Genomic DNA, 22504 nt, shown 5'->3' with positions numbered 1-22504 from the left:
TCACGAGGTGAGTTAATAAACTTTACTCCAACTTTCCTGACGGGTCTCTGGTCCTTGCATCGCTCCTCCCACTGCAACTGCCACTGAGAAAGTCCCTCTAATGCGAGGGTTTAGGTATTTATCCGGAAGCGGTTTACTGTATGTCATTAAATAGGCAGGGGGTAGCAACAAAGGAGGAGTTCATTCAGTCCAAGCAGAGGGTCCTGGCAGTACCTCCCCAGGCAAGCAGTCAGGAAGGTCATTAGTAAGTAATGAGGCTATTGCAATTGACTTCCACAACCAATATCTTTGATGATGTGATGTGACACACACAGATTCCAGTGATCGACGCCTTCAATAAATTGCTATTTATTATTGAGCTCTGGGCCTGTTACTCACAAACAGGACAATTCCACTTCAGGCTCGCGGTTCCTATTAGACACAAACAAGACCACTCAGCCCCTTTAGCTCGTTACATTGGACCAGTATAAGGTCCATCCAGCCCCAGAAGCCTTTAGCACAGGGACAGGAGGAGGCCCATTCAGCCTCTCAGGTCTGTGAGAGAGGAACAGGAGAAGCTCCATTCACCACCTCTCCCCCCACCCCGCCCCCAGCCCCGCCATGTTTAATGCTGTCCAGGTCTACAGAGAGACAATATCAGGAAACACAAAGGGTTAACAGTTTGTTTGTAATCCGGGGCTAATTGCTGCTTTCTCACTTTGAACCAACTTGCTGCTTTCACTCACTGTGACAGAAAACAGTTCTGATTAAATACTCAAGGGGAACAATACAGGAAGTGGCAATTCCACCCTCCCCAGGCGAGCAGTTGGACAGGTTCAGGGGAACTAAAGTCTTGCTGATGTTGGGATGTTGTGAAGATATATTCCAATGAACAATTTCGGTTGTTAGGAAGATCTCACTGTAGGGCTCAAGTCTGTTATACAGGATATCTTTCTCGATCAAGGAACGTGGGTAATGCCGAGACAGGAGCTTTGGGACATCCTGAAGAGGTGAAAGCTGCAATAAAATTTCAAACATTTTGTTGTTTTACCTTCTTGAAGCCTCCTGACTCTGAGGAGCACCTATCAGCCCACAGAGAATCAAAGTAGTCTACAAGGACATGGTCCAAAAGCAGTTCTGATCTCTCGAGAGCTGCTGACAAGAGGTGAGGTCTCATTAACTCCTTTGTCTTTCAGAGCTTGAGAGGGTGAGGCTGATGAAATATCTGGGAGCAGACACTGATCAAGAAATTTTACATCCTGCTGTTACTTCTCCAAGGTAATGACATCGTCAGCTCGGACACGCTCATGGTTAATAGTCTTTGTAAAAGGTTGTTCTTATCGAGGTGTGTTTGGGAACCAGTGCAGCAGTGAGGCAGTGTACACACCCATACCTAGTCCTGGTCACCCATCACCCTGTGCTCACTGATATACACTGGCTCCCATCCTGACAACAGTCGTGGAGTAACACAGAGATCCCACAGTGTACATTGCAGATCGAGAGGAGGTTACAGAGGGAGGGAGTGGAGAGCGGTGACAGATAGATGGGAAAGCAGTGGTGATTATCATAAAGCTGAAGTTTTGTTGACCAATGGAATTCAGTGAATGAGGATTCAGTCATGAGGATGAACTGGAATAAATACTGGGGAATAATGTTTATTCTGACACTGCAAGTTCAGTTACAATTTACTGAAACTTATGTTTTTTACTGGTTTAGTTAGAATTTCCTACAAAGAAAGTACAGCAGCTCCGAGAATAGACAGACTGGTCAGCATCGCACTTCCTGTTCATTCTCACTGTGCTAGAAACCTCAATAAGGGTGTCCGATAAGCGACAAAGAGAAGGGAGAGTGCAGGGCTGACATGTTCCCAAAAAGGTGAAGGACAGGACCAATAGGCTGAGAGAACCCTGAATGTCAGTGGATGCACAGGATTGGATACGGGAAAAAAAACCCTTTTGATAGACACCGAGGGCTCAAAACACTGGATACCTCAGCAGAGGAAATACAGGGGGTTACTGAAAATGGGAATTAGGAGAACAACCAGGGGACAGGTCAAAGTAATGGTGAGTACTATGAAGGAAAACCCAAAGGTGTTTTATAAGTATATTCGGGGTCAGAGAAGGAGCAGGCCCCATTAGGGACCAAAGAGGCAAACTGTGTGTGTGGAGCCAGAAGACACAGCTGAGGTTCAAAATGAGTACTTTGTATCTGTATTCACTGTAGAGAGGGACAAGGTAAATCTGGGACTCAGGGAGGGAGACTCTCATATATTTTAATGAATTAGCATTGAGATGGAGGAGGTATCGACGGTTTAATTGACTCGAAAATGGATCAGTTCCTTTGGCCCAGATCACACGTACCTCAGACTGCTGTGGGAGGCGAAGGGAGGAGATTGCAGGCACCCCGACATTAATTTACAAATCCTCTTGTTTTGAGGTTTTGATTTATTATTGTCTCATGCACATCAGTACAGTGAAAGGTTTTCCACGCAGTACATAAACATCACACTGTACAAAGACCATCGTGTGATTGTACAGAGTGGGAAATACAGCTGCTCAGAATTTGTACAAAAAGAATTAGGTTTGAAATTTGAGAGGTCCATTCAGAAGTCTAACATCAGGGAAGAAGCTGAACTTGAACCTGTCGGTATCTGTGTGGAAGGTTTTGTATCTCCTGCCTGATGGAAGGGTTGGAAGAGATTAGAACCAGGGTGGGGAGGGCTCTCTGATGATGTTGGCTGTCTCTCTGAGGCAAGGAGAGGTGTACATGGAGACAATGGACAGATGATCAGCTTGTGTGATGGTCCAGGCTGTGTTCACAACCCTCTGTAGTTATTTACAGGCCTGGGCAGAGCGGTTGCTGTTCCAAGACGTGATGTATCCAGATAGAATGCTCTTCTTGATGCATCTGGAAAGGTAGGTGAGGGGCCTAATGCTGAATTTCTTTCACCTCCTGTCAAAGAAGACACATTGATGTGCCTCTTCATTGTCGCATCTACATGGGGTGGTCCAGGACACATTGTTGGTTATCGTCACTCTGAGGAATTTGATGCTCTCCACCCACTCCTCCTCATCCCCCTCCACCCTCCATCCAGTCTCTGTAACCTCCTCCTGCCTCTACATCCCCTCCTTATCCCTGTAACATCCTCAAGCCACTACTCCCCCTCCCTATCTCTGTAACCCCGTCCAGCCCCTACACCCCCTCCCTATTCCCATAATCTTCTCCAGCCCCTACACCGGCTCCCTTTCTCTGTAACCCCCTCCAGCCACTACACCCCTTCCCTATCTCTGTAACCTTGCCTGCCCCTACATACCTCCATATCTCTGTAACCTCCTCCAGAACCTACACCCCCTCGCTATCTCTGTAACCCCGTCCAGCCCCTACACCCCCTCCCTATCTCTAACCCCTCCAGCCCCTACACCCCCTCCCTATCTCCGTAAGCCCCTCCAGCCCCTACATACACTCCCTATCTCTGTACGCTCCTCCATCCCCTACACCCCCTCCCTATCTCTGTAACCCTCTCCAGCCCCTACACCCCCGACCTATCTCTGCAATCTCCTCCAGCCCCTACATCCCCTCCCTATCTCTGTAATCCCCTTCAGCCCCTACACCCCCTCCCTATCTCTGTAACCCTCTCCAGTCCCTACACCCACTCCCTATCTCTGTAACCCCCTCCAGACCCTACAGCCCCTCCCTATCTCTGTAACCCCCTCCACCCCCTACACCCCGTCCCTATCTCCGTTACCCCTTCCAGCCCCTACACCCCCTCCCTATCTCCGTAAGCCCCGTCAGCCCCTACACCCCCTCTCTATCTCTGTAACCCCATACACCCCTTCCCTATCTCTGTAATCCCCTCCAGCCCCTACACCCTCTCCCTATCTCTGTCACCCCCTCCAGCCACTACACCCCCTCCCTATCTCTGTAACTCCCTCCAGCCCCTATACCCCCTCCCTATCTCTGTAACCCCCTCCAGACCCTACACCCCCTCCCTATCTCCCTAACCCCATCCAGCCCCTACACCCCCTCCCTAACTCTGTTACCCCCTCCAGTGGGTATGAACTTTCGAGATCTCTGTGCCTGTCCGATTCCGAGTACCTCCTGATTCCTTGGCTCCACTATTCTCTGATTTGCCTTCAGCTGCCAAGGGGCCCTGAACTCTGGGACGAGTTCCTAAAACTCTCTAACTCTCTCTCTCTCTTTCTCTCTGTGTCAATCTGTGTCACTCTCTCTTTGTCTCTCACTCTCATATTTTCATTCTTTCTTTGGTTCTGTCATCTCTATCTCTGTTGGTTTCTCTTACTCTTTCTCTCTCTGTATCTCTCTCTTTCTCTTGCTCCAACATTTCACCACAGTATGTCATCAATGTCCTCTCTGACTAAACCTTTTGTCACCTGTTTCCTGATGTCCCCTGGTGGAACTCTGCATGAGACGATGGTGGATTAAGACGAACGATCAGTCCTTAGCAAAGAACTCACCTTCATCCCCCTCCCTCCATGCATCAATGAATTTAATACACGCCGTGATGTCGAACACTTCTTCCTCCGCCTCCGAGCTTACTTTCACAATCGGGACTCCCGTCCACCTTCCGAGGACCCCTTCACCCACCTCCAACACACTGCATCCACCTGGACACCCCGCGCTGGCCTATTACCTGCCCTCGACCTCTTCATTTCCAACTGCCGCTGGGACATTAACCGCCTCAACCTGTCGACCCCCCTCCCCCACTCCAACCTCTCACCCTCACAACGTGCAGCCCTCCAATCCCTCTGCTCCAATCCCTACCTCACCATCAAGCCAGCGGATAAAGGGGGCGCAGTGGAAGTCTGGCGCACTGACCTCTACACCGCTGAAGCCGAACACCAACTCGAGGACACCTCTTCCTACTACCCCCTCGACCATGACCCCACCCCCAATCACCAAACCATCATCTCCCAGACCATACAGAACCTCATCACCTCAGGAGATCTCCCAACCACAGCTGCTAACCTCATAGTCCGGGAACCCCGCACTGCCTGGTTCTACCTCCTTCCCAAGATCCACAAGCCTGACCACCCTGGCCGACCCATTGTCTCAGCATGCTCCTGCCTCACTGAACTCATCTCTACCTACCTCGACACTGTCCTATCCCCCCTAGTCCAGGAACTCCCCACATACGTTCGAGACACCACCCACGCTCTCCACCTCCTCCAAGGTTTCCGTTTCCCCGGCCCCCAACGCCTCATCTTCACCATGGATATCCAATCCCTCTACACCTCCATCCACCATGACCAGGGCCTCCAAGCCCTCCGTTTTTTCCTCTCCAGAGTCCCCAACAGTACCCTTCCACTGACACTCTCATTCGTTTGGCCGAACTGGTCCTCACCCTTAACAATTTCCCCTTTGAATCCTACCACTTCCTCCAGACCAAAGGGGTAGCCATGGGCACACGTATGGGCCCCAGCTATGCCTGTCTCTTTGTTGGCTACGTAGAGCAATTGATCTTCCGTAATTACACCAGCACCACTCCCCACCTCTTCCTCCGCGACATTGATGACTGCATTGGCGCCACCTCGTGCTCCCGTGAGGAGGTTGAGCAATTCATCAACTTCACCAACACATTCCACCCAGACCTTAAATTTACCTGGACCATCTCTGACACCTCCCTCCCCTTCCTGGACCTCCCCATCTGCATTAGTGACGACCGACTTGACACTGACATTTTTTACAAACCCACCGACTCCCACAGCTACCTGGATTACACCTCTTCCCACCCTATCTCTTGCAAAAATGCCATCCCGTATTCCCAATTTCTCCGCCTCCGCCATATCTGCTCCCAGGAGGACCAGTTCCACCATAGAACACACCAGATGGCCTCCTTCTTTAGAGACCGCAATTTCCATTCCCACGTGGTTAAAGATGCCCTCCAACGCATCTCGTCCACATCCCGCACCTCTGCCCTCAAACCCCATCCCTCCAACCGTAACAAGGACAGAATGCCCCTGGTGCTCACCTTCCACCCTACAAACCTTCGCATAAACCAAATCATCTGCCGACATTTCCGCCACCTCCAAAAAGACCCCACCACCAGGGATATATTTCCCTCCCCACCCCTTTCTGCCTGCCGCAAAGACCGTTCCCTCCGTGACTACCTGGTCAGGTCCACACCCCCCTACGACCCACCCTCCCAATCTGGCACTTTCCCCTGCCACCGCAGGAACTGTAAAACCTGTGCCCACACCTCCTCCCTCACCTCTATCCAAGGCCCTAAAGGAGCCTTCCACATCCATCAAAGTTTTACCTGCACATCCACTAATATCATTTATTGCATCCGTTGCTCCCGATGCGCTCTCCTCTACGTTGGGGAGACTGGGCGCCTCCTAGCAGAGCGCTTTAGGGAACATCTCCGAGACACCCGCACCAATCAACCACACCGCCCTGTGGCCCAACATTTCAACTCCCCCTCCCACTCTGCCGAGGACATAGAGGTCCTGGGCCTCCTTCACCGCCGCTCCCTCACCACCAGACGCCTGGAGGAAGAACGCCTCATCTTCCGCCTCGGAACACTTCAACCCCAGGGCTTCAATGTGGACTTCAACAGCTTCCTCATTTCCCCTTCCCCCACCTCATCCTAGTTTCAAACTTCCAGCTCAGCACTGTCTCCTTGACTTGTCCGACCTGCCTATCTCCTTTTCCACCTATCCACTCCACCCTCTCGTCCTTGACCTATCACCTTCATCCCCTCCCCCACTCACCCATTGTACTCTATGCTACTCTCTCCCCACCCCCACCCTCCTCTAGCTTATCTCTCCACGCTTCAGGCTCACTGCCTTTATTCCGGATGAAGGGCTTTTGCCCGAAACGTTGATTTCGCTGCTCGTTGGATGCTGCCTGAACTGCTGTGCTCTTCCAGCACCACTAATCCAGTATTTGCTCTCCAGCATCTGCAGTCATTGTTTTTACCTCTCTGTTTATTGTGGCACAGAGTCTCCCACAGGACAGCTCACACCTTCAATGCATTATCTGGGCTGACATGACACCAGTTGTTAAAGTTCATTGAGAACATAACTTTTACATTTTTTGCGATTTACATATGAAAGAACTGAAACCAACATGTTCATTCTAAAAGATGAGAGACTTAACAAACAATCCAGGTCTTTTTCAAGATATAATTTTAGTTACATCATACTACACTTTTGCTGTAAATTCTGTATCTTGTGATCTTATGCTCCACAACCATCTGATGGAGGAGCAGCGCTCTGAAAGCTAGTGCTTTGTTGTGTGATTTTTAACTTTGTACACCCCAGTCCAACACTGGTATCTCCAAATCATAATCTAATGATGGCCATATGAACACTGTTGGACAAACCAATTGAGGTCACTGATATACTTCAGGGAAGGAAATCTGCCATTCTTCTCCAGTCTCACCCTACATGTAACTCCAGACCCACAGCACCCAAAGATCCCTCTGTGTATCAGCGCTCCTTAGGGTCCTGCCATTTATTTGATATTTTCCTAAACATTTGTCCTGGCAAAATGCATCACCTCACACTTATCCAGATTAAACTCCATCTGCCATTTCTCTGTCCAACTTTCCAGATGATCTATACCCTGCTGAATCCATTCACAACCTTCCTCACTATCCACAACTCCACCAAAGTTCATGATGTTTGCAAACTTATTAAACAGACTGCTGACATTATCATCCAAATTATTTATCTGTTTCATCAACTACAGGGAGCCCAGCTCTGGGCCCTGTTTAACACCACTGGTCACAGACCCCCATTTCCCCCACATCCCTCCACAGTGACTCTCTGTGCTCTATGATCAAGCCAAATTTGTATCTAACTGACCAACTCACCCTGGATCCTGTGTGCCTTAATCTTCGGAACAAGTTTACCATGAGGGACCTTGTCAAATGCTTTAGTAAAGTCTGAGTAGACAACATCCACTGCCCTTCCCTCATCAGTCATCCTCATCACTTCCTCAAAACACTCAATCAAGTTTGTGAGACAGACTTCCCCTGCATAAAGCCATGGGGATATCCTTCATCAGAACATTCTTTTCCAAATATGAGTAAATGCTGTCTCTCAGAATCTTCTCCAATAAATACTGATGAGAACTTAAAATAATTTCTAACACTTACGTAAAAACACTCATTGTTTTCACCTTGCTCGCTTTCTGTGACAGTGCGGCACATCCTTCGCACTGACCCTCCGACAGTGCAACATTCCTTCAGTACTAACCCACCAACAGTGCAGCACTCTCTCAGCACTGACCACTCTGACATAATGGTACTCACTCAGCACTGACCCTCTGACAGTGCAGCACTCCCTCAGCACTGACCCTCCAACAGTGCGGCACTCCCTCAGCACTGACCCTCTGACAGTGCGGCAATCCCTCAGCACTGACCCTCCGACAGTGCAGCACTCCCTCAGCACGGACCCTCCGACAGTGCGGCAATCCCTCAGCACTGACCCTCTGACAGTGCAGCACTCCCTCAGCACTGACCCTCCGACAGTGTGGCATTCCCTCAGTGATGAACCTCTCAAATGTCTTCCTTAATGGGTTGGTTCAGAAGGGAGTATGAATTTCAACAATGATGATGTAAATCTTTTCATGAATTGTCTCCATTTCTCTTCAGGTCTTTGCTAATGAAGTGGTTCCTCCTCTTGTCAGTGTTCCTGCCTTCAGCCTGTGGTATGTGTCTTTCTCAATGTACATCTACATATACAGAGGAACCTTGTGAGAGAGGAGGGGAGACAGAGAGGGAAAGAGAGAAAGAGAGCGGGGTTGGGGGAAGAGAGGGATGCGGGGAGAGAGAGACACACACACAGAGAGACAGCTAAAGGCAGAAAGGATGAGGAAATATCAGTCGCAAAGACAGATCCTAATTAGAAAATGGAATGTGGAGAGACTGGGATATTATGAAGGTCAGCATGTTAATGAGTTAGACTGGGTGGGATATTGCAGGGAGTGTGGGGAGAGTGGGATTAGAATAGGTGGGATCTTAAAGGGAGTGGAGAGTGAGGGGAAGAGTGGGATTAGACTGGTTGGGATATTAAAGGGTGTGGGGAGTGATGGGGGAGAGTGGGATTAGACTGGTTGGGATATTAAAGGGTGTGGGGAGTGAGGGAGACAGTGGGATCAGACTGGATGGGATATTAAAGGGTGTGGGGAGTGAGGGAGAGAGTGGGATCAGACTGGATGGGATATTAAAGGGAGCAGGGAGTGAGGGGGGAGAGTGGGATTAGACTGGGTGGGATATTAAGGAGTGTGGAGAGTTCGGGGGAGAGTGGAATTAGACTGGGTGGGATGTTAAAGGAGGTAGAGAGTGAGGGGGAGAGTGGGATTAGACTGGGTGCAATATTAAAGGGGGTGGAGAGTGAGGGGGAGAGTGGGATTAGACTGGGTGGGATATTAAAGGGTGTGGGAAGTGATGGGGGGCAGTGGGAATAGACTGGTTGGGACATTAAAGGGTGTGGGGAGTGATGGGGGAGAGTGGGATTAGGCTGGGTGGGATATTAAAGGGAACGGAGAGTGAAGGGGAGAGAAGGATTAGACCGGGTGGGATATTAAAGGGAGCAAGGAGTGTGGAGAGATAGGAGCAGAATGAAATTAGACTGGGTGGAATATTAAAGAGGGTGGAGAGTGTGGGGGAGAGTGGGATTAGACTGGGTGCGATATTAAAGGGAGTGGGGTGTATGAGGGGAGAGTGGGATTAGACTGGGTGGGATATTAAAGGGAGTGGGGAGTGAGGGGGGAGAGTGGGATTAGACTGGGTGGGATATTAAGGAGTGTGGAGAGTTCGGGGGAGAGTGGAATTAGACTGGGTGGGATGTTAAAGGAGGTAGAGAGTGAGGGGGAGAGTGGGATTAGACTGGGTGCAATATTAAAGGGGGTGGAGAGTGAGGGGGAGAGTGGGATTAGAATAGGTGGGATCTTAAAGGGAGTGGAGAGTGAGGGGAAGAGTGGGATTAGACTGGTTGGGATATTAAAGGGTGTGGGGAGTGATGGGGGAGAGTGGGATTAGACTGGTTGGGATATTAAAGGGTGTGGGGAGTGAGGGAGACAGTGGGATCAGACTGGATGGGATATTAAAGGGTGTGGGGAGTGAGGGAGAGAGTGGGATCAGACTGGATGGGATATTAAAGGGAGCAGGGAGTGAGGGGGGAGAGTGGGATTAGACTGGGTGGGATATTAAGGAGTGTGGAGAGTTCGGGGGAGAGTGGAATTAGACTGGGTGGGATGTTAAAGGAGGTAGAGAGTGAGGGGGAGAGTGGGATTAGACTGGGTGCAATATTAAAGGGGGTGGAGAGTGAGGGGGAGAGTGGGATTAGACTGGGTGGGATATTAAAGGGTGTGGGAAGTGATGGGGGGCAGTGGGAATAGACTGGTTGGGACATTAAAGGGTGTGGGGAGTGATGGGGGAGAGTGGGATTAGGCTGGGTGGGATATTAAAGGGAACGGAGAGTGAAGGGGAGAGAAGGATTAGACCGGGTGGGATATTAAAGGGAGCAAGGAGTGTGGAGAGATAGGAGCAGAATGAAATTAGACTGGGTGGAATATTAAAGAGGGTGGAGAGTGTGGGGGAGAGTGGGATTAGACTGGGTGCGATATTAAAGGGAGTGGGGTGTATGAGGGGAGAGTGGGATTAGACTGGGTGGGATATTAAAGGGAGTGGGGAGTGAGGGGGGAGAGTGAGATTCGACTGGTTGGGATATTAAAGGGTGTGGGGAGTGAGGGAGAGAGTGGGATTAGACTGGGTGGGATCTTAAGGGTGTGAGGGGAGAGTGGGATTAGACTGGGTGGGATATTAAGGGTGTGAGGGGAGAGTGGCACGGTGGCACAGTGGTTAGCACTGCTGCCTCACAGCGCCAGAGACCTGGGTTCAATTCCCGCCTCAGGCGACTAACTGTGTGGAGTTTGCACATTCTCCCCGTGTCTGAGTGGGTTTCCTCCGGGTGCTCCGGTTTCCTCCCACAGTCCAACGAGGTGCAGGTCAGGTGAATTGGCCATGCTAAATTGCCCGTAGTGTTAGGTAAGGGGTAAATGTAGGGGTATGGGTGGGTTGCGCTTCGGCGGGGCGGTGTGGACTTGTTGGGTCGAAGGGCCTGTTTCCACACTGTAAGTAATCTAAAGGATGTGAGGACTGAGGGGAGAGTGAGATTAGACTGGTTGGGATATTAAAGGGTGTGGGGAGAGAGTGGGATTAGACTGGGTGGGATATTAAAGGGTGTGGGAAGTGAGGGGGAGAGTGGGATTAGACTGGGTGGGATATTAAAGGGAGCGGGGAGTGAGGGGGAGAGTGGGATTCGACTTGGTGGGATATTAAAGGGAGCGGGGAGTGAGGGGGAGAGTGGGATTCGACTGGGTGGGATATTAAAGGGGTTGGGGAGTGAGGGGGAGAGTGGGATTAGACTTGGTGGGATATTAAAGGGTGTGCGGATTGTGGGGAGTGTGGGGAGAGTGGGATTAGATTGGGTGGGATATTAAAGGGATTAGGGAGTGAGGGGGAGAGTGGGATAAGACTGGGTGGGATATTAAAGGATGTGAGGAGTGAGGGGAGAGTGAGATTAGACTGGTTGGGATATTAAAGGGTGTGTGGAGTGAGGGAGAGAGTGGGATTAGACTGGGTGGGATATTAAGGGTGTGAGGGGAGAGTGGGATTAGACTGGGTGGGATATTAAGGGGAGCGGGGAGTGAGGGGGAGAGTGTGATTAGACTGGGTGGGATATTAAAGGGTGTGGGAAGTGAGGGGGAGAGTGGCATTAGACTGGGTGGGACATTAAGGGGTGTGGGAAGTGAGGGGGAGAGTGGCATTAGACTGGGTGGGATATTAAAGGGAGTGGGGAGTGAGGGGGAGAGTGGGATTAGACTTGGTGGGATATTAAAGGGAGTGGGGAGTGAGGGGGGAGAGTGAGTTTCGACTGGTTGGGATATTAAAGGGTGTGGGGAGTGAGGGGGAGAGTGGGATTAGACTGGGTGGGATATTAAGGGTGTGAGGGGAGAGTCGGATTAGACTGGGTGGGATATTAAGGGGTGTGGGAAGTGAGGGGAGAGTGGCATTAGACTGGGTGGGATATTAAAGGGAGTGGGGAGTGAGGGGGAGAGTGGGATTAGACTTGGTGGGATATTAAAGGGAGTGGGGAGTGAGGGGGGAGAGTGAGTTTCGACTGGTTGGGATATTAAAGGGTGTGGGGAGTGAGGGGGAGAGTGGGATTAGACTGGGTGGGATATTAAGGGTGTGAGGGGAGAGTCGGATTAGACTGGGTGGGATATTAAGGGGTGTGGGAAGTGAGGGGAGAGTGGCATTAGACTGGGTGGGATATTAAAGGGAGTGGGGAGTGAGGGGAGAGTGAGATTAGACTGGTTGGGATATTAAAGGGTGTGGGGAATGAGGGATTGAGTGGGATTAGACTGCGTCGGATATTAAGGGTGTGAGGGGAGAGTCGGATTAGACTGGGTGGGCTATTAAGGGGAGCGGGGAGTGAGGGGGAGAGTGTGATTAGACTGGGTGGGATATTATAGGTTGTGGGAAGTGAGGGGGAGAGTGGGATTAGACTGGGTGGGATATTAAAGGATGTGAGGAGTGAGGGGAGAGTGGGATTAGACTGGGTGGAATATTAAGAGGATTGAGGAGTATTATGACATGGGTAACCCCTCCTGCTTAATTTAAACCTGCAACACAAAAAAGATTTATCCCCTGCAGTAATCTGTGAAAATTCGAGAGGTCAAGAACTATTTGAAAGAAAAATTAACAACTTTATTTCTTAAGGTATACGAGAGAATAACTAACCAGCAACTGTTTTCATCTCCTTCCTATAACCTATCTTTTACTTTCCCTTCTGCAATACTAGTCTAATTAAACCCCGATTAAAATTTACAAAACAAAACTTCTTATCTCAAAAGACAGCGTTGTGTTCTTCTCTGTATTCCTGTCTTCATTCCTCCTTCTAGGGGATTCTGCTTCACAGGTCATTCATCGATAAAGGTACCTTTAAGAGAGCGATTTTTCAGGCAATCTCTACATGCTACTGGCTTGGCAGCTCTCCTCCCAACTGTTCGATTTTCCTCAGTCTTTTACCCCCAAACCATCGGATTATGTCATTGACCTTTAAAATTGTCAAAAAACTAAATTCAAACTTGATTGGAATTTGGTATTTTTCAGGGTATAATTTAAACTGATTGGCCTCACTCGAATTTGTTTTGTCAATTCTCAGCAACCCAGCAAACCTAGCTTTCGACCAAGTGTTATATTGTTAGGTCATTGAGAACATTTGGTGCTGTCAGGTGGTTCTGTGAGTGTTTAACTCTCTTACAAGCGCAGTACATCCACATCTTCATAACAGGAAGCAAGGGGGAGCATAGGATTAGTCTGCATGGGATTTCAAATAATTCCTACCTATCTCTGTAGCCTCCTCCAGCCCATACACCCCTCACTATCTCTGTAACCTACTTTGACCCCTACAGCCCCTCCCGATCTCTGTTACCTCCTCCAGCCCCTGCACACCTTCTCTCTCTCTGCCACCTCTTCCAGTCTCTACACCCCCTCCCTATCTCTGTAATCCCCTCCAGCCCCTATGCCCCCTCCCTATCTCTGTAACCCCCCTCCAACCACTACACCCCCTCCCTATCTCTGTAACCCCTACATCCCCTCCCTATCTCTGTAACCCCCTCCAGCCCCTACATCGCCTCCCTATCTCTGAAACCCCCTCCAGCCCCTACACGCCCTCCCTATCTCTGTAATCCCCTCCAGCCCCTACACCCCCTCCCTTTCTCTGTAACCTCCTCCAGCCCCTACACCCTCTTGCTATCTCTGTAATGTCCTCCAGCCCCTACACCCCCTCCCTATCTCTATAACCCCCTCCAGCCCCTACGCCCCCTCCCTATCTATGTAACCCCCTCCAGCCCCTACACCCCCTCCCTATCTCTGTAATCCCCTCCAGCCACTAGACCCCATCCCTATCTCTGTTACCCCCTCCAGCCCCCTACACACCCTCCCTATCTCTGTAACCCCCTCCAGACCCTGCACCTCCTCCCTATCTCTGTAACCCCCTCCAGCCCCTACCTACGCTCCCTATCTCTGGGACCTTCTCCAATCCCACACACTCGAGTATCCCCCAATTCCCAGCGTTCCACCATTGGCGCTGTGCCTCACATGGCTGGGAGATCAGAGCTTTGGAATTCCTTCCGGAAATCTTTCCACCTTCTCTCTCTCTCTCTCTCACTCACTCTCTGTTTCTCTCTCTCTCTCTCTCATACTTTCTCATGGTTTCTCTCTCTCCATTTCTCCCTCACTTTCTCTCTCTCTTTCTCTCTCTCTCTCTCCATCTCTCTCCCTCCCCCACTCTGTCCCTCCCTCCCACTGTCTCTCCTCCTTACAGCTAAACACTGACTGAATGTTTCGGATCCTCTCTCCCTGACCCCTCCCTAGGTGTCTGAGGTGTGACCTTCTCGAGAATGGCTCACTCTGTCTGTTTGTTCACTTTCAGATAAACCTCGCAATGTCAGTATCTCACTGACCGAGGGACACAAAGACAGACTGCAGGAAGGGGACTCTGTTACCTTACAGTGTGATGTCCTCTACAGTCAACCAGCCATCACCGGGTATTCCTGGTATCAGGACGGAGCTTGGCTCCCCAGCGCTCGGCGTCAAACCATGGAAATCAGAGACATCAGCTACTCACAGTTTGGGGAATATTTCTGTGAAGTGAGGAACAGGATTGGGAGCGGCAGGTCGGAGGGTATTGAATTGAGAGGGCAGTGTAAGTGCCACAGACCTCTGTGTGGAGGGTTATTGGGGGAACTGAGTCTCGTTCAGGTACCCAGTGAGGAAATACTCGCGGCAGGATGGGGATAATCAGAGGGAGATGGAGGGAAGGCCGAAGGCAACACAATGAGAGGTGAGCACAAGTGGAGAACTGGGAGCACTGTGCACAGCTCCCCAGACTGTACATCCCTCAGTTACACCCACACACACAGTACTGTGCATAGCTCCCCAGACTGTATATCCCTCACTTACACACACACTCATAGTACTGTGCACAGCTCCCCAGACTGTATATCCCTCAGTTAGACCACACTCACAGCACTGTGCATAGCTCCCCAGACTGTATATCCCTCAGTTACACCCACACTCACAGCACTGTGCACAGCTCCCCAGACTGTATATCCCTGAGTTAGACCCACACTCACAGCACAGTGCACAGCTCCGCAGAACTCTATATCCCTCAGTTAGACCCACACTCGGAGCACCGTACACAGTTCCAGTCTCCCTATCCCTCAGTTAGACCCACACTCGGAGCACCGTACACAGTTCCAGTCTCCCTATCCCTCAGTTAGACCCACACCCGGGGCACCGTACACAGTTCCAGTCTCCGTATCCCTCAGATAGACCCTCAGTTGGAGCACTGTACACAGTTCCAGTCTCTGTATCCCTCAGATAGATCCTCAGTTGGAGCACTGTGCACAGGTCCAGTGTCTGTATCCTTTGGATAGACCACACTCAAAACTCGGTCTGTATTTCCTATCTCATTATTCCAACTACGATACCCAATCTGGAGGTTATAACCATTGGGAGATTGTGAACAGACTGAGGCAGGTTTCTCTCGAGAAGAGGGGTCTGAGGGAGTGACCTGATCGATGTGTTTACAATTCTTAAAAGGATTTCTCTCGGGGAGTCAGATGGAAGATATTTCCACTTCTGTGTGTGTTGGTGAGGGGAGGTGGTACAGTGGGAGGGAGTGACCGGAAGGAGAGGCCGTCGGTAAGACAAAGTCCTGAATAACTCCCATTGGGAATTCAGGAGAAACATCTTCACCCAGAGAGTTGGGGGAGAGGCGAATGTGGGACTCACTCCCACAGGGAGTTAGAGGCCAGGGAATGTGAGACTCACTCCCACAGGGAGTTGGAGGGCTGGGAATGTGAGACTCACTCCCACAGGGAGTTGGAGGGCTGGGAATGTAAGACTCACTCCCACAGGGAGTTGGAGGCCAGGGAATGTGAGACTCACTCCGACAGGGAGTTGGAGGGCTGGGAATGTGAGACTCACTCCGACAGGGAGTTGGAGGGCTGGGAATGTGAGACTCACTCCAACAGGGAGTTGGAGGGCTGGGAATGTGAGACTCACTCCCACAGAGAGTTGGAGGGCTGGGAATGTGAGACTCACTCCGACAGGGAGTTGGAGGGCTGGGAATGCAAGACTCACTCCCACAGGGAGTTGGAGGGCTGGGAATGTGAGACTCACTCCGACAGGGAGTTGGAGGGCAGGGCATGTGGGACTCACTCCGACAACTCCCTGTGGAAGTGAATCCTTTCCATGCATTGGTGCAGGGGAAGCTGGTTAAACACACGAGGGAGAGAGGGAGATGAAGATGAGGTGCTGAGGAAGCTGATCTGGAACAGAAACCCTAGCATGGAGCAGAGGGGCCGAATGGAAACTTCAGTGACAACACCATCAGTAAAACATTTCCCACCATGTCAACATTAACCAGATTGGTAACAAACCTCTGTTTCAGATAAACCGAGAGATTTTCAGATTGCACACAGTGTGAATGGTGACGCATGGAGAGATTTAACGTCTGTGAACGAGCGTGACACTGTGAATATTAGCTGTACCAGTCAGAACAGTGACCCTGCAGTCTCAGGGTACAGCTGGTACAGACTCACTCAGAACAAGCCAGTCAGCGGGCAGATACTGCTGTTTGAAAGCATCAGCAAGGACGACAGTGGGAATTATCAGTGTGAGGCTAGAAACAACGTTGGGACAGGGAGATCACACACCATCAACATCAAGGTGCAGTGTGAGTATCCCCAGAAACACAGCTCCTGAATTCATTCACCTGGTATTTCCAAACCTGGTCAAACAGCTTCTGTACATTAATCATTCAAGGGCACATGCAGATAGAGTGCCGCACTGTCGGAGGGTCAGTGCTGAGGGAGTGGGCACTGTCGGAGGGTCAGTGCTGAGGGAGTGGGCACTGTCAGAGGGTCAGTGCTGAGGGAGTGCCGCACTGTCGGAGGGTCAGTGCTGAGGGAGTGCTGCACTGTCGGAGGGTCAGTGCTGAGGGAGTGCCGCACTGTCGGAGGGTCAGTGCTGAGGGAGTGCCGCACTGTCGAAGGGTCAGTGCTAATGTAATGCTGCACTCTTGGAGGGTCAGTGCTGAGGGAGTGCCGCACTCTCGGAGGGTCAGTGCTGAGGGAGTGCCGCACTGTCAAAGGGTCAGTGCTGAGGGAGTGTCGCACTGTCGGAGGGTCAGTGCTGAGGGAGTGCCGCACTGTTGGAGGGTCAGTGCTGATGTAATGCCGCACTGATGGAGGGTCAGTGCTGAGGGAGAGCCGCACTGTCGGAGGGTCAGTGCTGAGGGAGTGCCGCACTGTCGGAGGGTCAGTGCTGAGGGAGTACCGCACTGTCGGAGGGTCAGTGCTGAGGGAATGCCGCTCTGTTGGAAGGTCAGTGCTGAGGGAGTGGGCACTGTCGGAGGGTCAGTGCTGAGGGAGTGGGCACTGTCAGAGGGTCAGTGCTGAGGTAGTGGGCACTGTCAGAGGGTCAGTGTTGAGGGAGTGGGCACTGTCAGAGGGTCTGTGCTGAGGGAGTGGGCACTGTCGGAGGGTCAGTGCTGAGGGAGAGGGCACTGTCAGAGGGTCAGTCCTAATGGTGTTGGGTGTTTATTTCCAGATGCTCCGACCAGTGTCCGAATCACATTCCCGCCTTCAGTTCGAGCTGGAGTGTGGACATCCCTCAGCTGTCAGTCTGATGGCCATCCAGCAGCAGTTTCCTATCGCTGGTGGAAGGAGTGTCCACACGGTTCGATGTCTCTCTGTTCTGGGAGACAATGGAGGTCTCAATGTTCATTCTACGCTTCTGTTGAAGATGTTGACTGTGAGATCACCTGTACAGTGAGGAACACCGTGGGTGAAAAGAAATCTGATCCCATCCGACTGGATATTCAGTGTGAGTGTCATCAGTCTGAGAGTCCCACTCACCAACAAACTCCCACATTATACTGAGCTAAAACTTCATGTCCCTCCCTATCTCTGTACCCTCCTCCAGCTCCTACACCCCCTCCCTATCTCTCTAACTCCCTCCAAGCCGTACATCCCCTCCCTCTCTCTGTAACCCCCTCCAGCCCCTACAACCCCTCCCCTCAGTCCCTATACCCCCTCCTTGTCTCTGTAACCTCCTCGAGTCCTGGCCTCCAGAGTAGCGCCTGAATCCCATCACCGGCTCTGCTATTGGCTGCCTACGACCCTGAGCTCAGATATTCCCTCGCTTCACCTCTCCATCTCTTTCTTTCCTCCCAGACATTCATGACACCGACCTATTCTCCTGATGTTGTTGAAGCAACTTGCAGTCACATTACTGTTTCACCCTTTTCAATGCAACATCTTCTTCAGCAGGCGCTACGCAAATTCAGATATTGCGTTTTTGCCTCTTTGTCACTTTTCCTGGTTTCATTTCCGATCAGGGATCTTTCTGGTGTTCCCCCACCCCACCCCTCGGAGACCCCTGTCTTCTGTGGACCTGGATATGTGAGGGATTCTGAAATCTTGGAATCACGTCTCTCTCTCTCTCTCTCTCTCCCAACAGATGGACCGAGAAACGTGGAGATTATTTCTGAGGATACAGTGAAGGAGGGGACCGAGATCACGTTAACGTGTCGAGGTGAAGCCAACCCCCCGGTTCATACCTACAGCTGGAGGAAAATGTGCAACAGACAACGGAACAATCTGCGAGAAAATACCGACACGATTAGGATTCAACCCACCAGGATTGATGCATCTTGTAGCTACATCTGTAGAGCGCGGAATTCTGTCAGCTCCCGGGATTCTACACCCAAACACATTAATGTACAGTGTAAGTAAAGAGGGTGTGGGATAACCAGAAAATAGCCCCCAGACCACACTCGGAGCACTGTGTTTAGATCCCGGGTCTCCACACTACAGTTGGATAGTCAGGCATTACAGAGGAAGGTGCACTTGGGAATGAGAAATTCTAGCATGGAGAAGAGGGGATGAATGGCCTATTTCAGGATATGAGGAATTCTGGTGGTCTTTCTGTGAAATGATGTCAGTGCTCAGGGGCAGCATTTATTCGGAGATTTGGGTGAATGTTCCACAGCTTTATCCCTCTCCCTGACCTGAATCGAGCTGTAATTCCTCTTGTAGATGGTCCTGGAGATGTTACCATTGTTCGCAGTGAGCCACAGGGAGAGGTGAAGGAGGGAGACCGGGTTACCCTGACCTGTAACTCCAGGAGTAATCCAGGAGCTCGCTACACCTGGTATAAGGACAATGTGAACACAGCAGTTAACAAGGGGACAGGGAACATCCTGACCATACGCTCCATCACCCCAACGGAATCTGGAGATTATTACTGCAAAGCGGAAAACGTTATTGGAAGTCAAACCTCAAAGAGCTTCAGGATCGAGGTGCTGTGTGAGTGAGATTCCCAGGTTGACCTTTTCCCAATGTAAACTCCCCGGTCTCTGTCACTACTCACTGCATGAGAGCTATTTATCCAAAACTTCACTGCCCCCCCAGTCTCTGAACTCACAGTGAGTCCCTTTCCCCAGTCACCCTCCTCTCACTCCCTCTCCTGCATCATTCCCCAGTCCAGCAACACCTCGATTGTAACATTCCCATTCTTGGCTTTCAACACCCTCCATCACCCCCTCTCTATCTCTGTCACCCGCTCCAGCCCCTACACCCCCTCCCTATCTCTGTAATCCCCTCCAGCCCCTACACCCCCTCCCTATCTCTGTAATCCCCTCCAGCCCCTACACCCCCTCCCTATCTCTGTAATCCCCTCCAGCCACTAGACCCCATCCCTATCTCTGTTACCCCCTCCAGCCCCGACACCCGCTCCCTATCTCTGTAAACCCCTCCAGCCCCTACACCCCCTCCCTATCTCTGTAACCCCCTCCAGCCCCTACACCCCCTCCCTATCTCTGTAACCCCCTCCAGCCCCTACACCCCCTCCCTATCTCTGTCACCCCCTCCAGCCCCTACACCCCCTCCCTATCTCTGTCACCCCCTCCAGCCCCTACACCCGCTCCCTATCTCTGTAACCGCCTCCCGGCGCCACACCCTTCTCTATCTCTGCAACCTCCTTCCATCCCTGCTTCCCTCCCTATTTCTGTAACCCCCTCCAGCCCCTACACCGCCTCCAGCCCCTACATGCCTCCCTATCTTTGTAACCCCCGCCAGCCCCTCGCCCACCTCCCTATCTCTGTAACCCCTCCCAGCCACTGCACCCCCTCCCTATCTCTGTAACCCCCTCCAGCCCCTAACCCCGCTCATCTCTTTAACCCCCTTCTGCCCCTACACCCCCCACTATCTCCGTAACCCCCTCCAGCCCCTACAGCCCCTCCCTATCTCTATAACCCCTCCAGCCCCTACACCCCCTCCCTGTCTCTGTAACCCCCTCCAGCCCCTACACCCCCTCCCTATCTCTGTAACCCCCTCCAGCCCCTACACCCCCTCCCTGTCTCTGTAACCCCCTCTGGCACCTACACCCCCTTCCTTTCTCAGTAACCTCCTCCAGTTTCCGCCTCTGGAATATTTCCCGTTTCCCATCGCTCTTCCCTTTCTGGCTCTGACGTTTGGCATTCTGTCCCTAAACTGTTTCCCTCCTTTTTTCTTTCTCTTCCTTATAAACTGACCCCATTGACTGAAGAACTGTCCATTTATCTGCCCTGTGGGATCTGTGACCGATTTTCCTGCTTCGTCACCCCTTGCAATGTCTCCCTGAGTGAGTGATGCTCAAGTTATGCTGTCTCTCACTGAGGGTCTTGTCCCATTCTGTCAGATGCCCCTCGGAATGTGATGGTGTCAGTCTCTCCATCGGACAGTGCGATACACGAAGGTGACAACATCACTCTGAGCTGCACCAGCGACAGCAACCCCCCAACCAGCTGGTACAAGTGGGAACGGAGACAGAGAGAGGAGACTGAGTCTCTGGAATCATCTGAGAGAGACCTGACCTTGTACAGAATCACTCACAAACAGGAGGGTGTGTACTCCTGTGAGGCGGGGAACACAGTCGGTGCCAACAGGTCGGAGGGTCGCAGGATAGAGGTTGTGAGTAAGTAAGCAGCCCTGATATTGACCTCTGACCCCCTGCCCTCACCCTGAGTGTTCAGCTCAGCCCTCAGTGTTAACATTGCTTTACTCCCAGGACAGTATGGTCCCTCACAGAATCCCTCCAGTGTCAATATTCTGGGGGAACCCCAACTGGACCCACCACATAAACACAGTGGCTACAAGACCAGGTCAGAGGCTACGAATCCTGCAGCGAGTAACTCCCCTCCTGATTCCCCCCAAAGCCTGTCCCACCATCGACAAGGCCCAAGGCAGGAGGGCGAGGGAATACTCCCACTTGCCCCTGGATGGGGGCAGCTCCAACAACACTCGAGAAGCTCGACACCACCCAGGGACAAAGCAGCCCCCATTGGATTAGCCCCACACCCACAAGCATCCCCTCCCTCCCTCCCCCATCGACACTCAGTAACAGCAGTGTGTACCATCCCCTCCCTCCCCCCACTGACGCTCAGTAACAGCAGTGTGGACCATCTCCGCCCCCCTCCACCAACGCTCAGTAACAGCAGTGTGTACTATCCCCTCCCTCCCCCACCGACACTCAGTAACAGCAGTATGTATCATCCCCTCCCTCTCCCCACCGACGCTCAGTAACAGCAGTGTGTACCATCCCCTCCCTCTCCCCACCGACGCTCAGTAACAGCAGTGTGTACCATCCCCTCCCTCCCTCACCGACGCTCAGTAATATCAGTGTGTACCATCCCCTCCCTCCCTCACCGACGCTCAGTAACAGCAGTGTATACCATCCCCTCCCTCCCCGCACTGACGCTCAGTAACAGCAGTGTGTACCATCCCCTCCCTCCCTCACCGACGCTCAGTAACAGCAGTGTGTACCATCCCCTCCCTACCCCCACCGACACTCAGTAACAGCAGTGTGTACCATCCCCTCCCTCCCCCACCGACCCTCAGTAACTGCAGTGTGTTCATTCCCCTCCATCCCCCACCGACCCTCAGTAACAGCAGTGTGTACCATCCCCTCCCTCTCCCCACCGACGCTCAGTAACAGCAGTGTGTACCATCCCCTCCCTCTCCCCACCGACCCTCAGTAACAGCAGTGTGTACCATCCACTCCCTCCCCCCACCGATGCTCAGTAACAGCAGTGTGTACCATCCCCTCCCTCCCCCCACCGATGCTCAGTAACAGCAGTGTGTACCATCCCCTCCCTCTCCCCACCGACCCTCAGTAACAGCATTGTGTACCATCCCCTCCCTCCCCCCACCGACCCTCAGTAACAGCAGTGTGTACCATCCCCTCCCTCCCCCCCACCGACCCTCAGTTACAGCAGTGTGTACCATCCCCTCCCTCCCCCACCGACGCTCAGTAACAGCAGTGTGTACCTTCCCCTCCCTCCCCCCCACCGACCCTCAATTACAGCAGTGTGTACCATCCCCTCCCTCCCCCACCGACGCTCAGTAACAGCAGTTTGTACCATCCCCTCCCTCCCCC

General features: G+C 51.9%; 1 protein-coding gene across 1 annotated transcript in view; it reads left to right on the top strand.

Moving 5' to 3' along the window:
- The first annotated feature begins 841 nt into the window (after positions 1-841).
- Positions 842-22504, top strand: part of LOC140472442 (B-cell receptor CD22-like) — a 34583-nt gene continuing 12920 nt past the window's right edge. The window contains exons 1-9 of the mRNA XM_072567489.1: positions 842-989; positions 1176-1257; positions 8600-8655; positions 14451-14723; positions 16476-16760; positions 17636-17911; positions 18548-18814; positions 19126-19395; positions 20768-21043. Of these exons, the coding sequence (XP_072423590.1) occupies positions 1196-1257; positions 8600-8655; positions 14451-14723; positions 16476-16760; positions 17636-17911; positions 18548-18814; positions 19126-19395; positions 20768-21043 (1765 nt within the window). The 5' untranslated portion in view covers positions 842-989; positions 1176-1195. The remainder of the gene's footprint in view (positions 990-1175; positions 1258-8599; positions 8656-14450; positions 14724-16475; positions 16761-17635; positions 17912-18547; positions 18815-19125; positions 19396-20767; positions 21044-22504) is intronic.

This window comes from Chiloscyllium punctatum, unplaced genomic scaffold (genome assembly GCF_047496795.1).
Source record: "Chiloscyllium punctatum isolate Juve2018m unplaced genomic scaffold, sChiPun1.3 scaffold_327, whole genome shotgun sequence".
In the NCBI taxonomy this organism is placed as follows: domain Eukaryota; kingdom Metazoa; phylum Chordata; class Chondrichthyes; order Orectolobiformes; family Hemiscylliidae; genus Chiloscyllium; species Chiloscyllium punctatum.
Note: the sequence above shows the minus strand (reverse complement) of the source record. Positions and strands in the feature narration are given on the sequence as shown.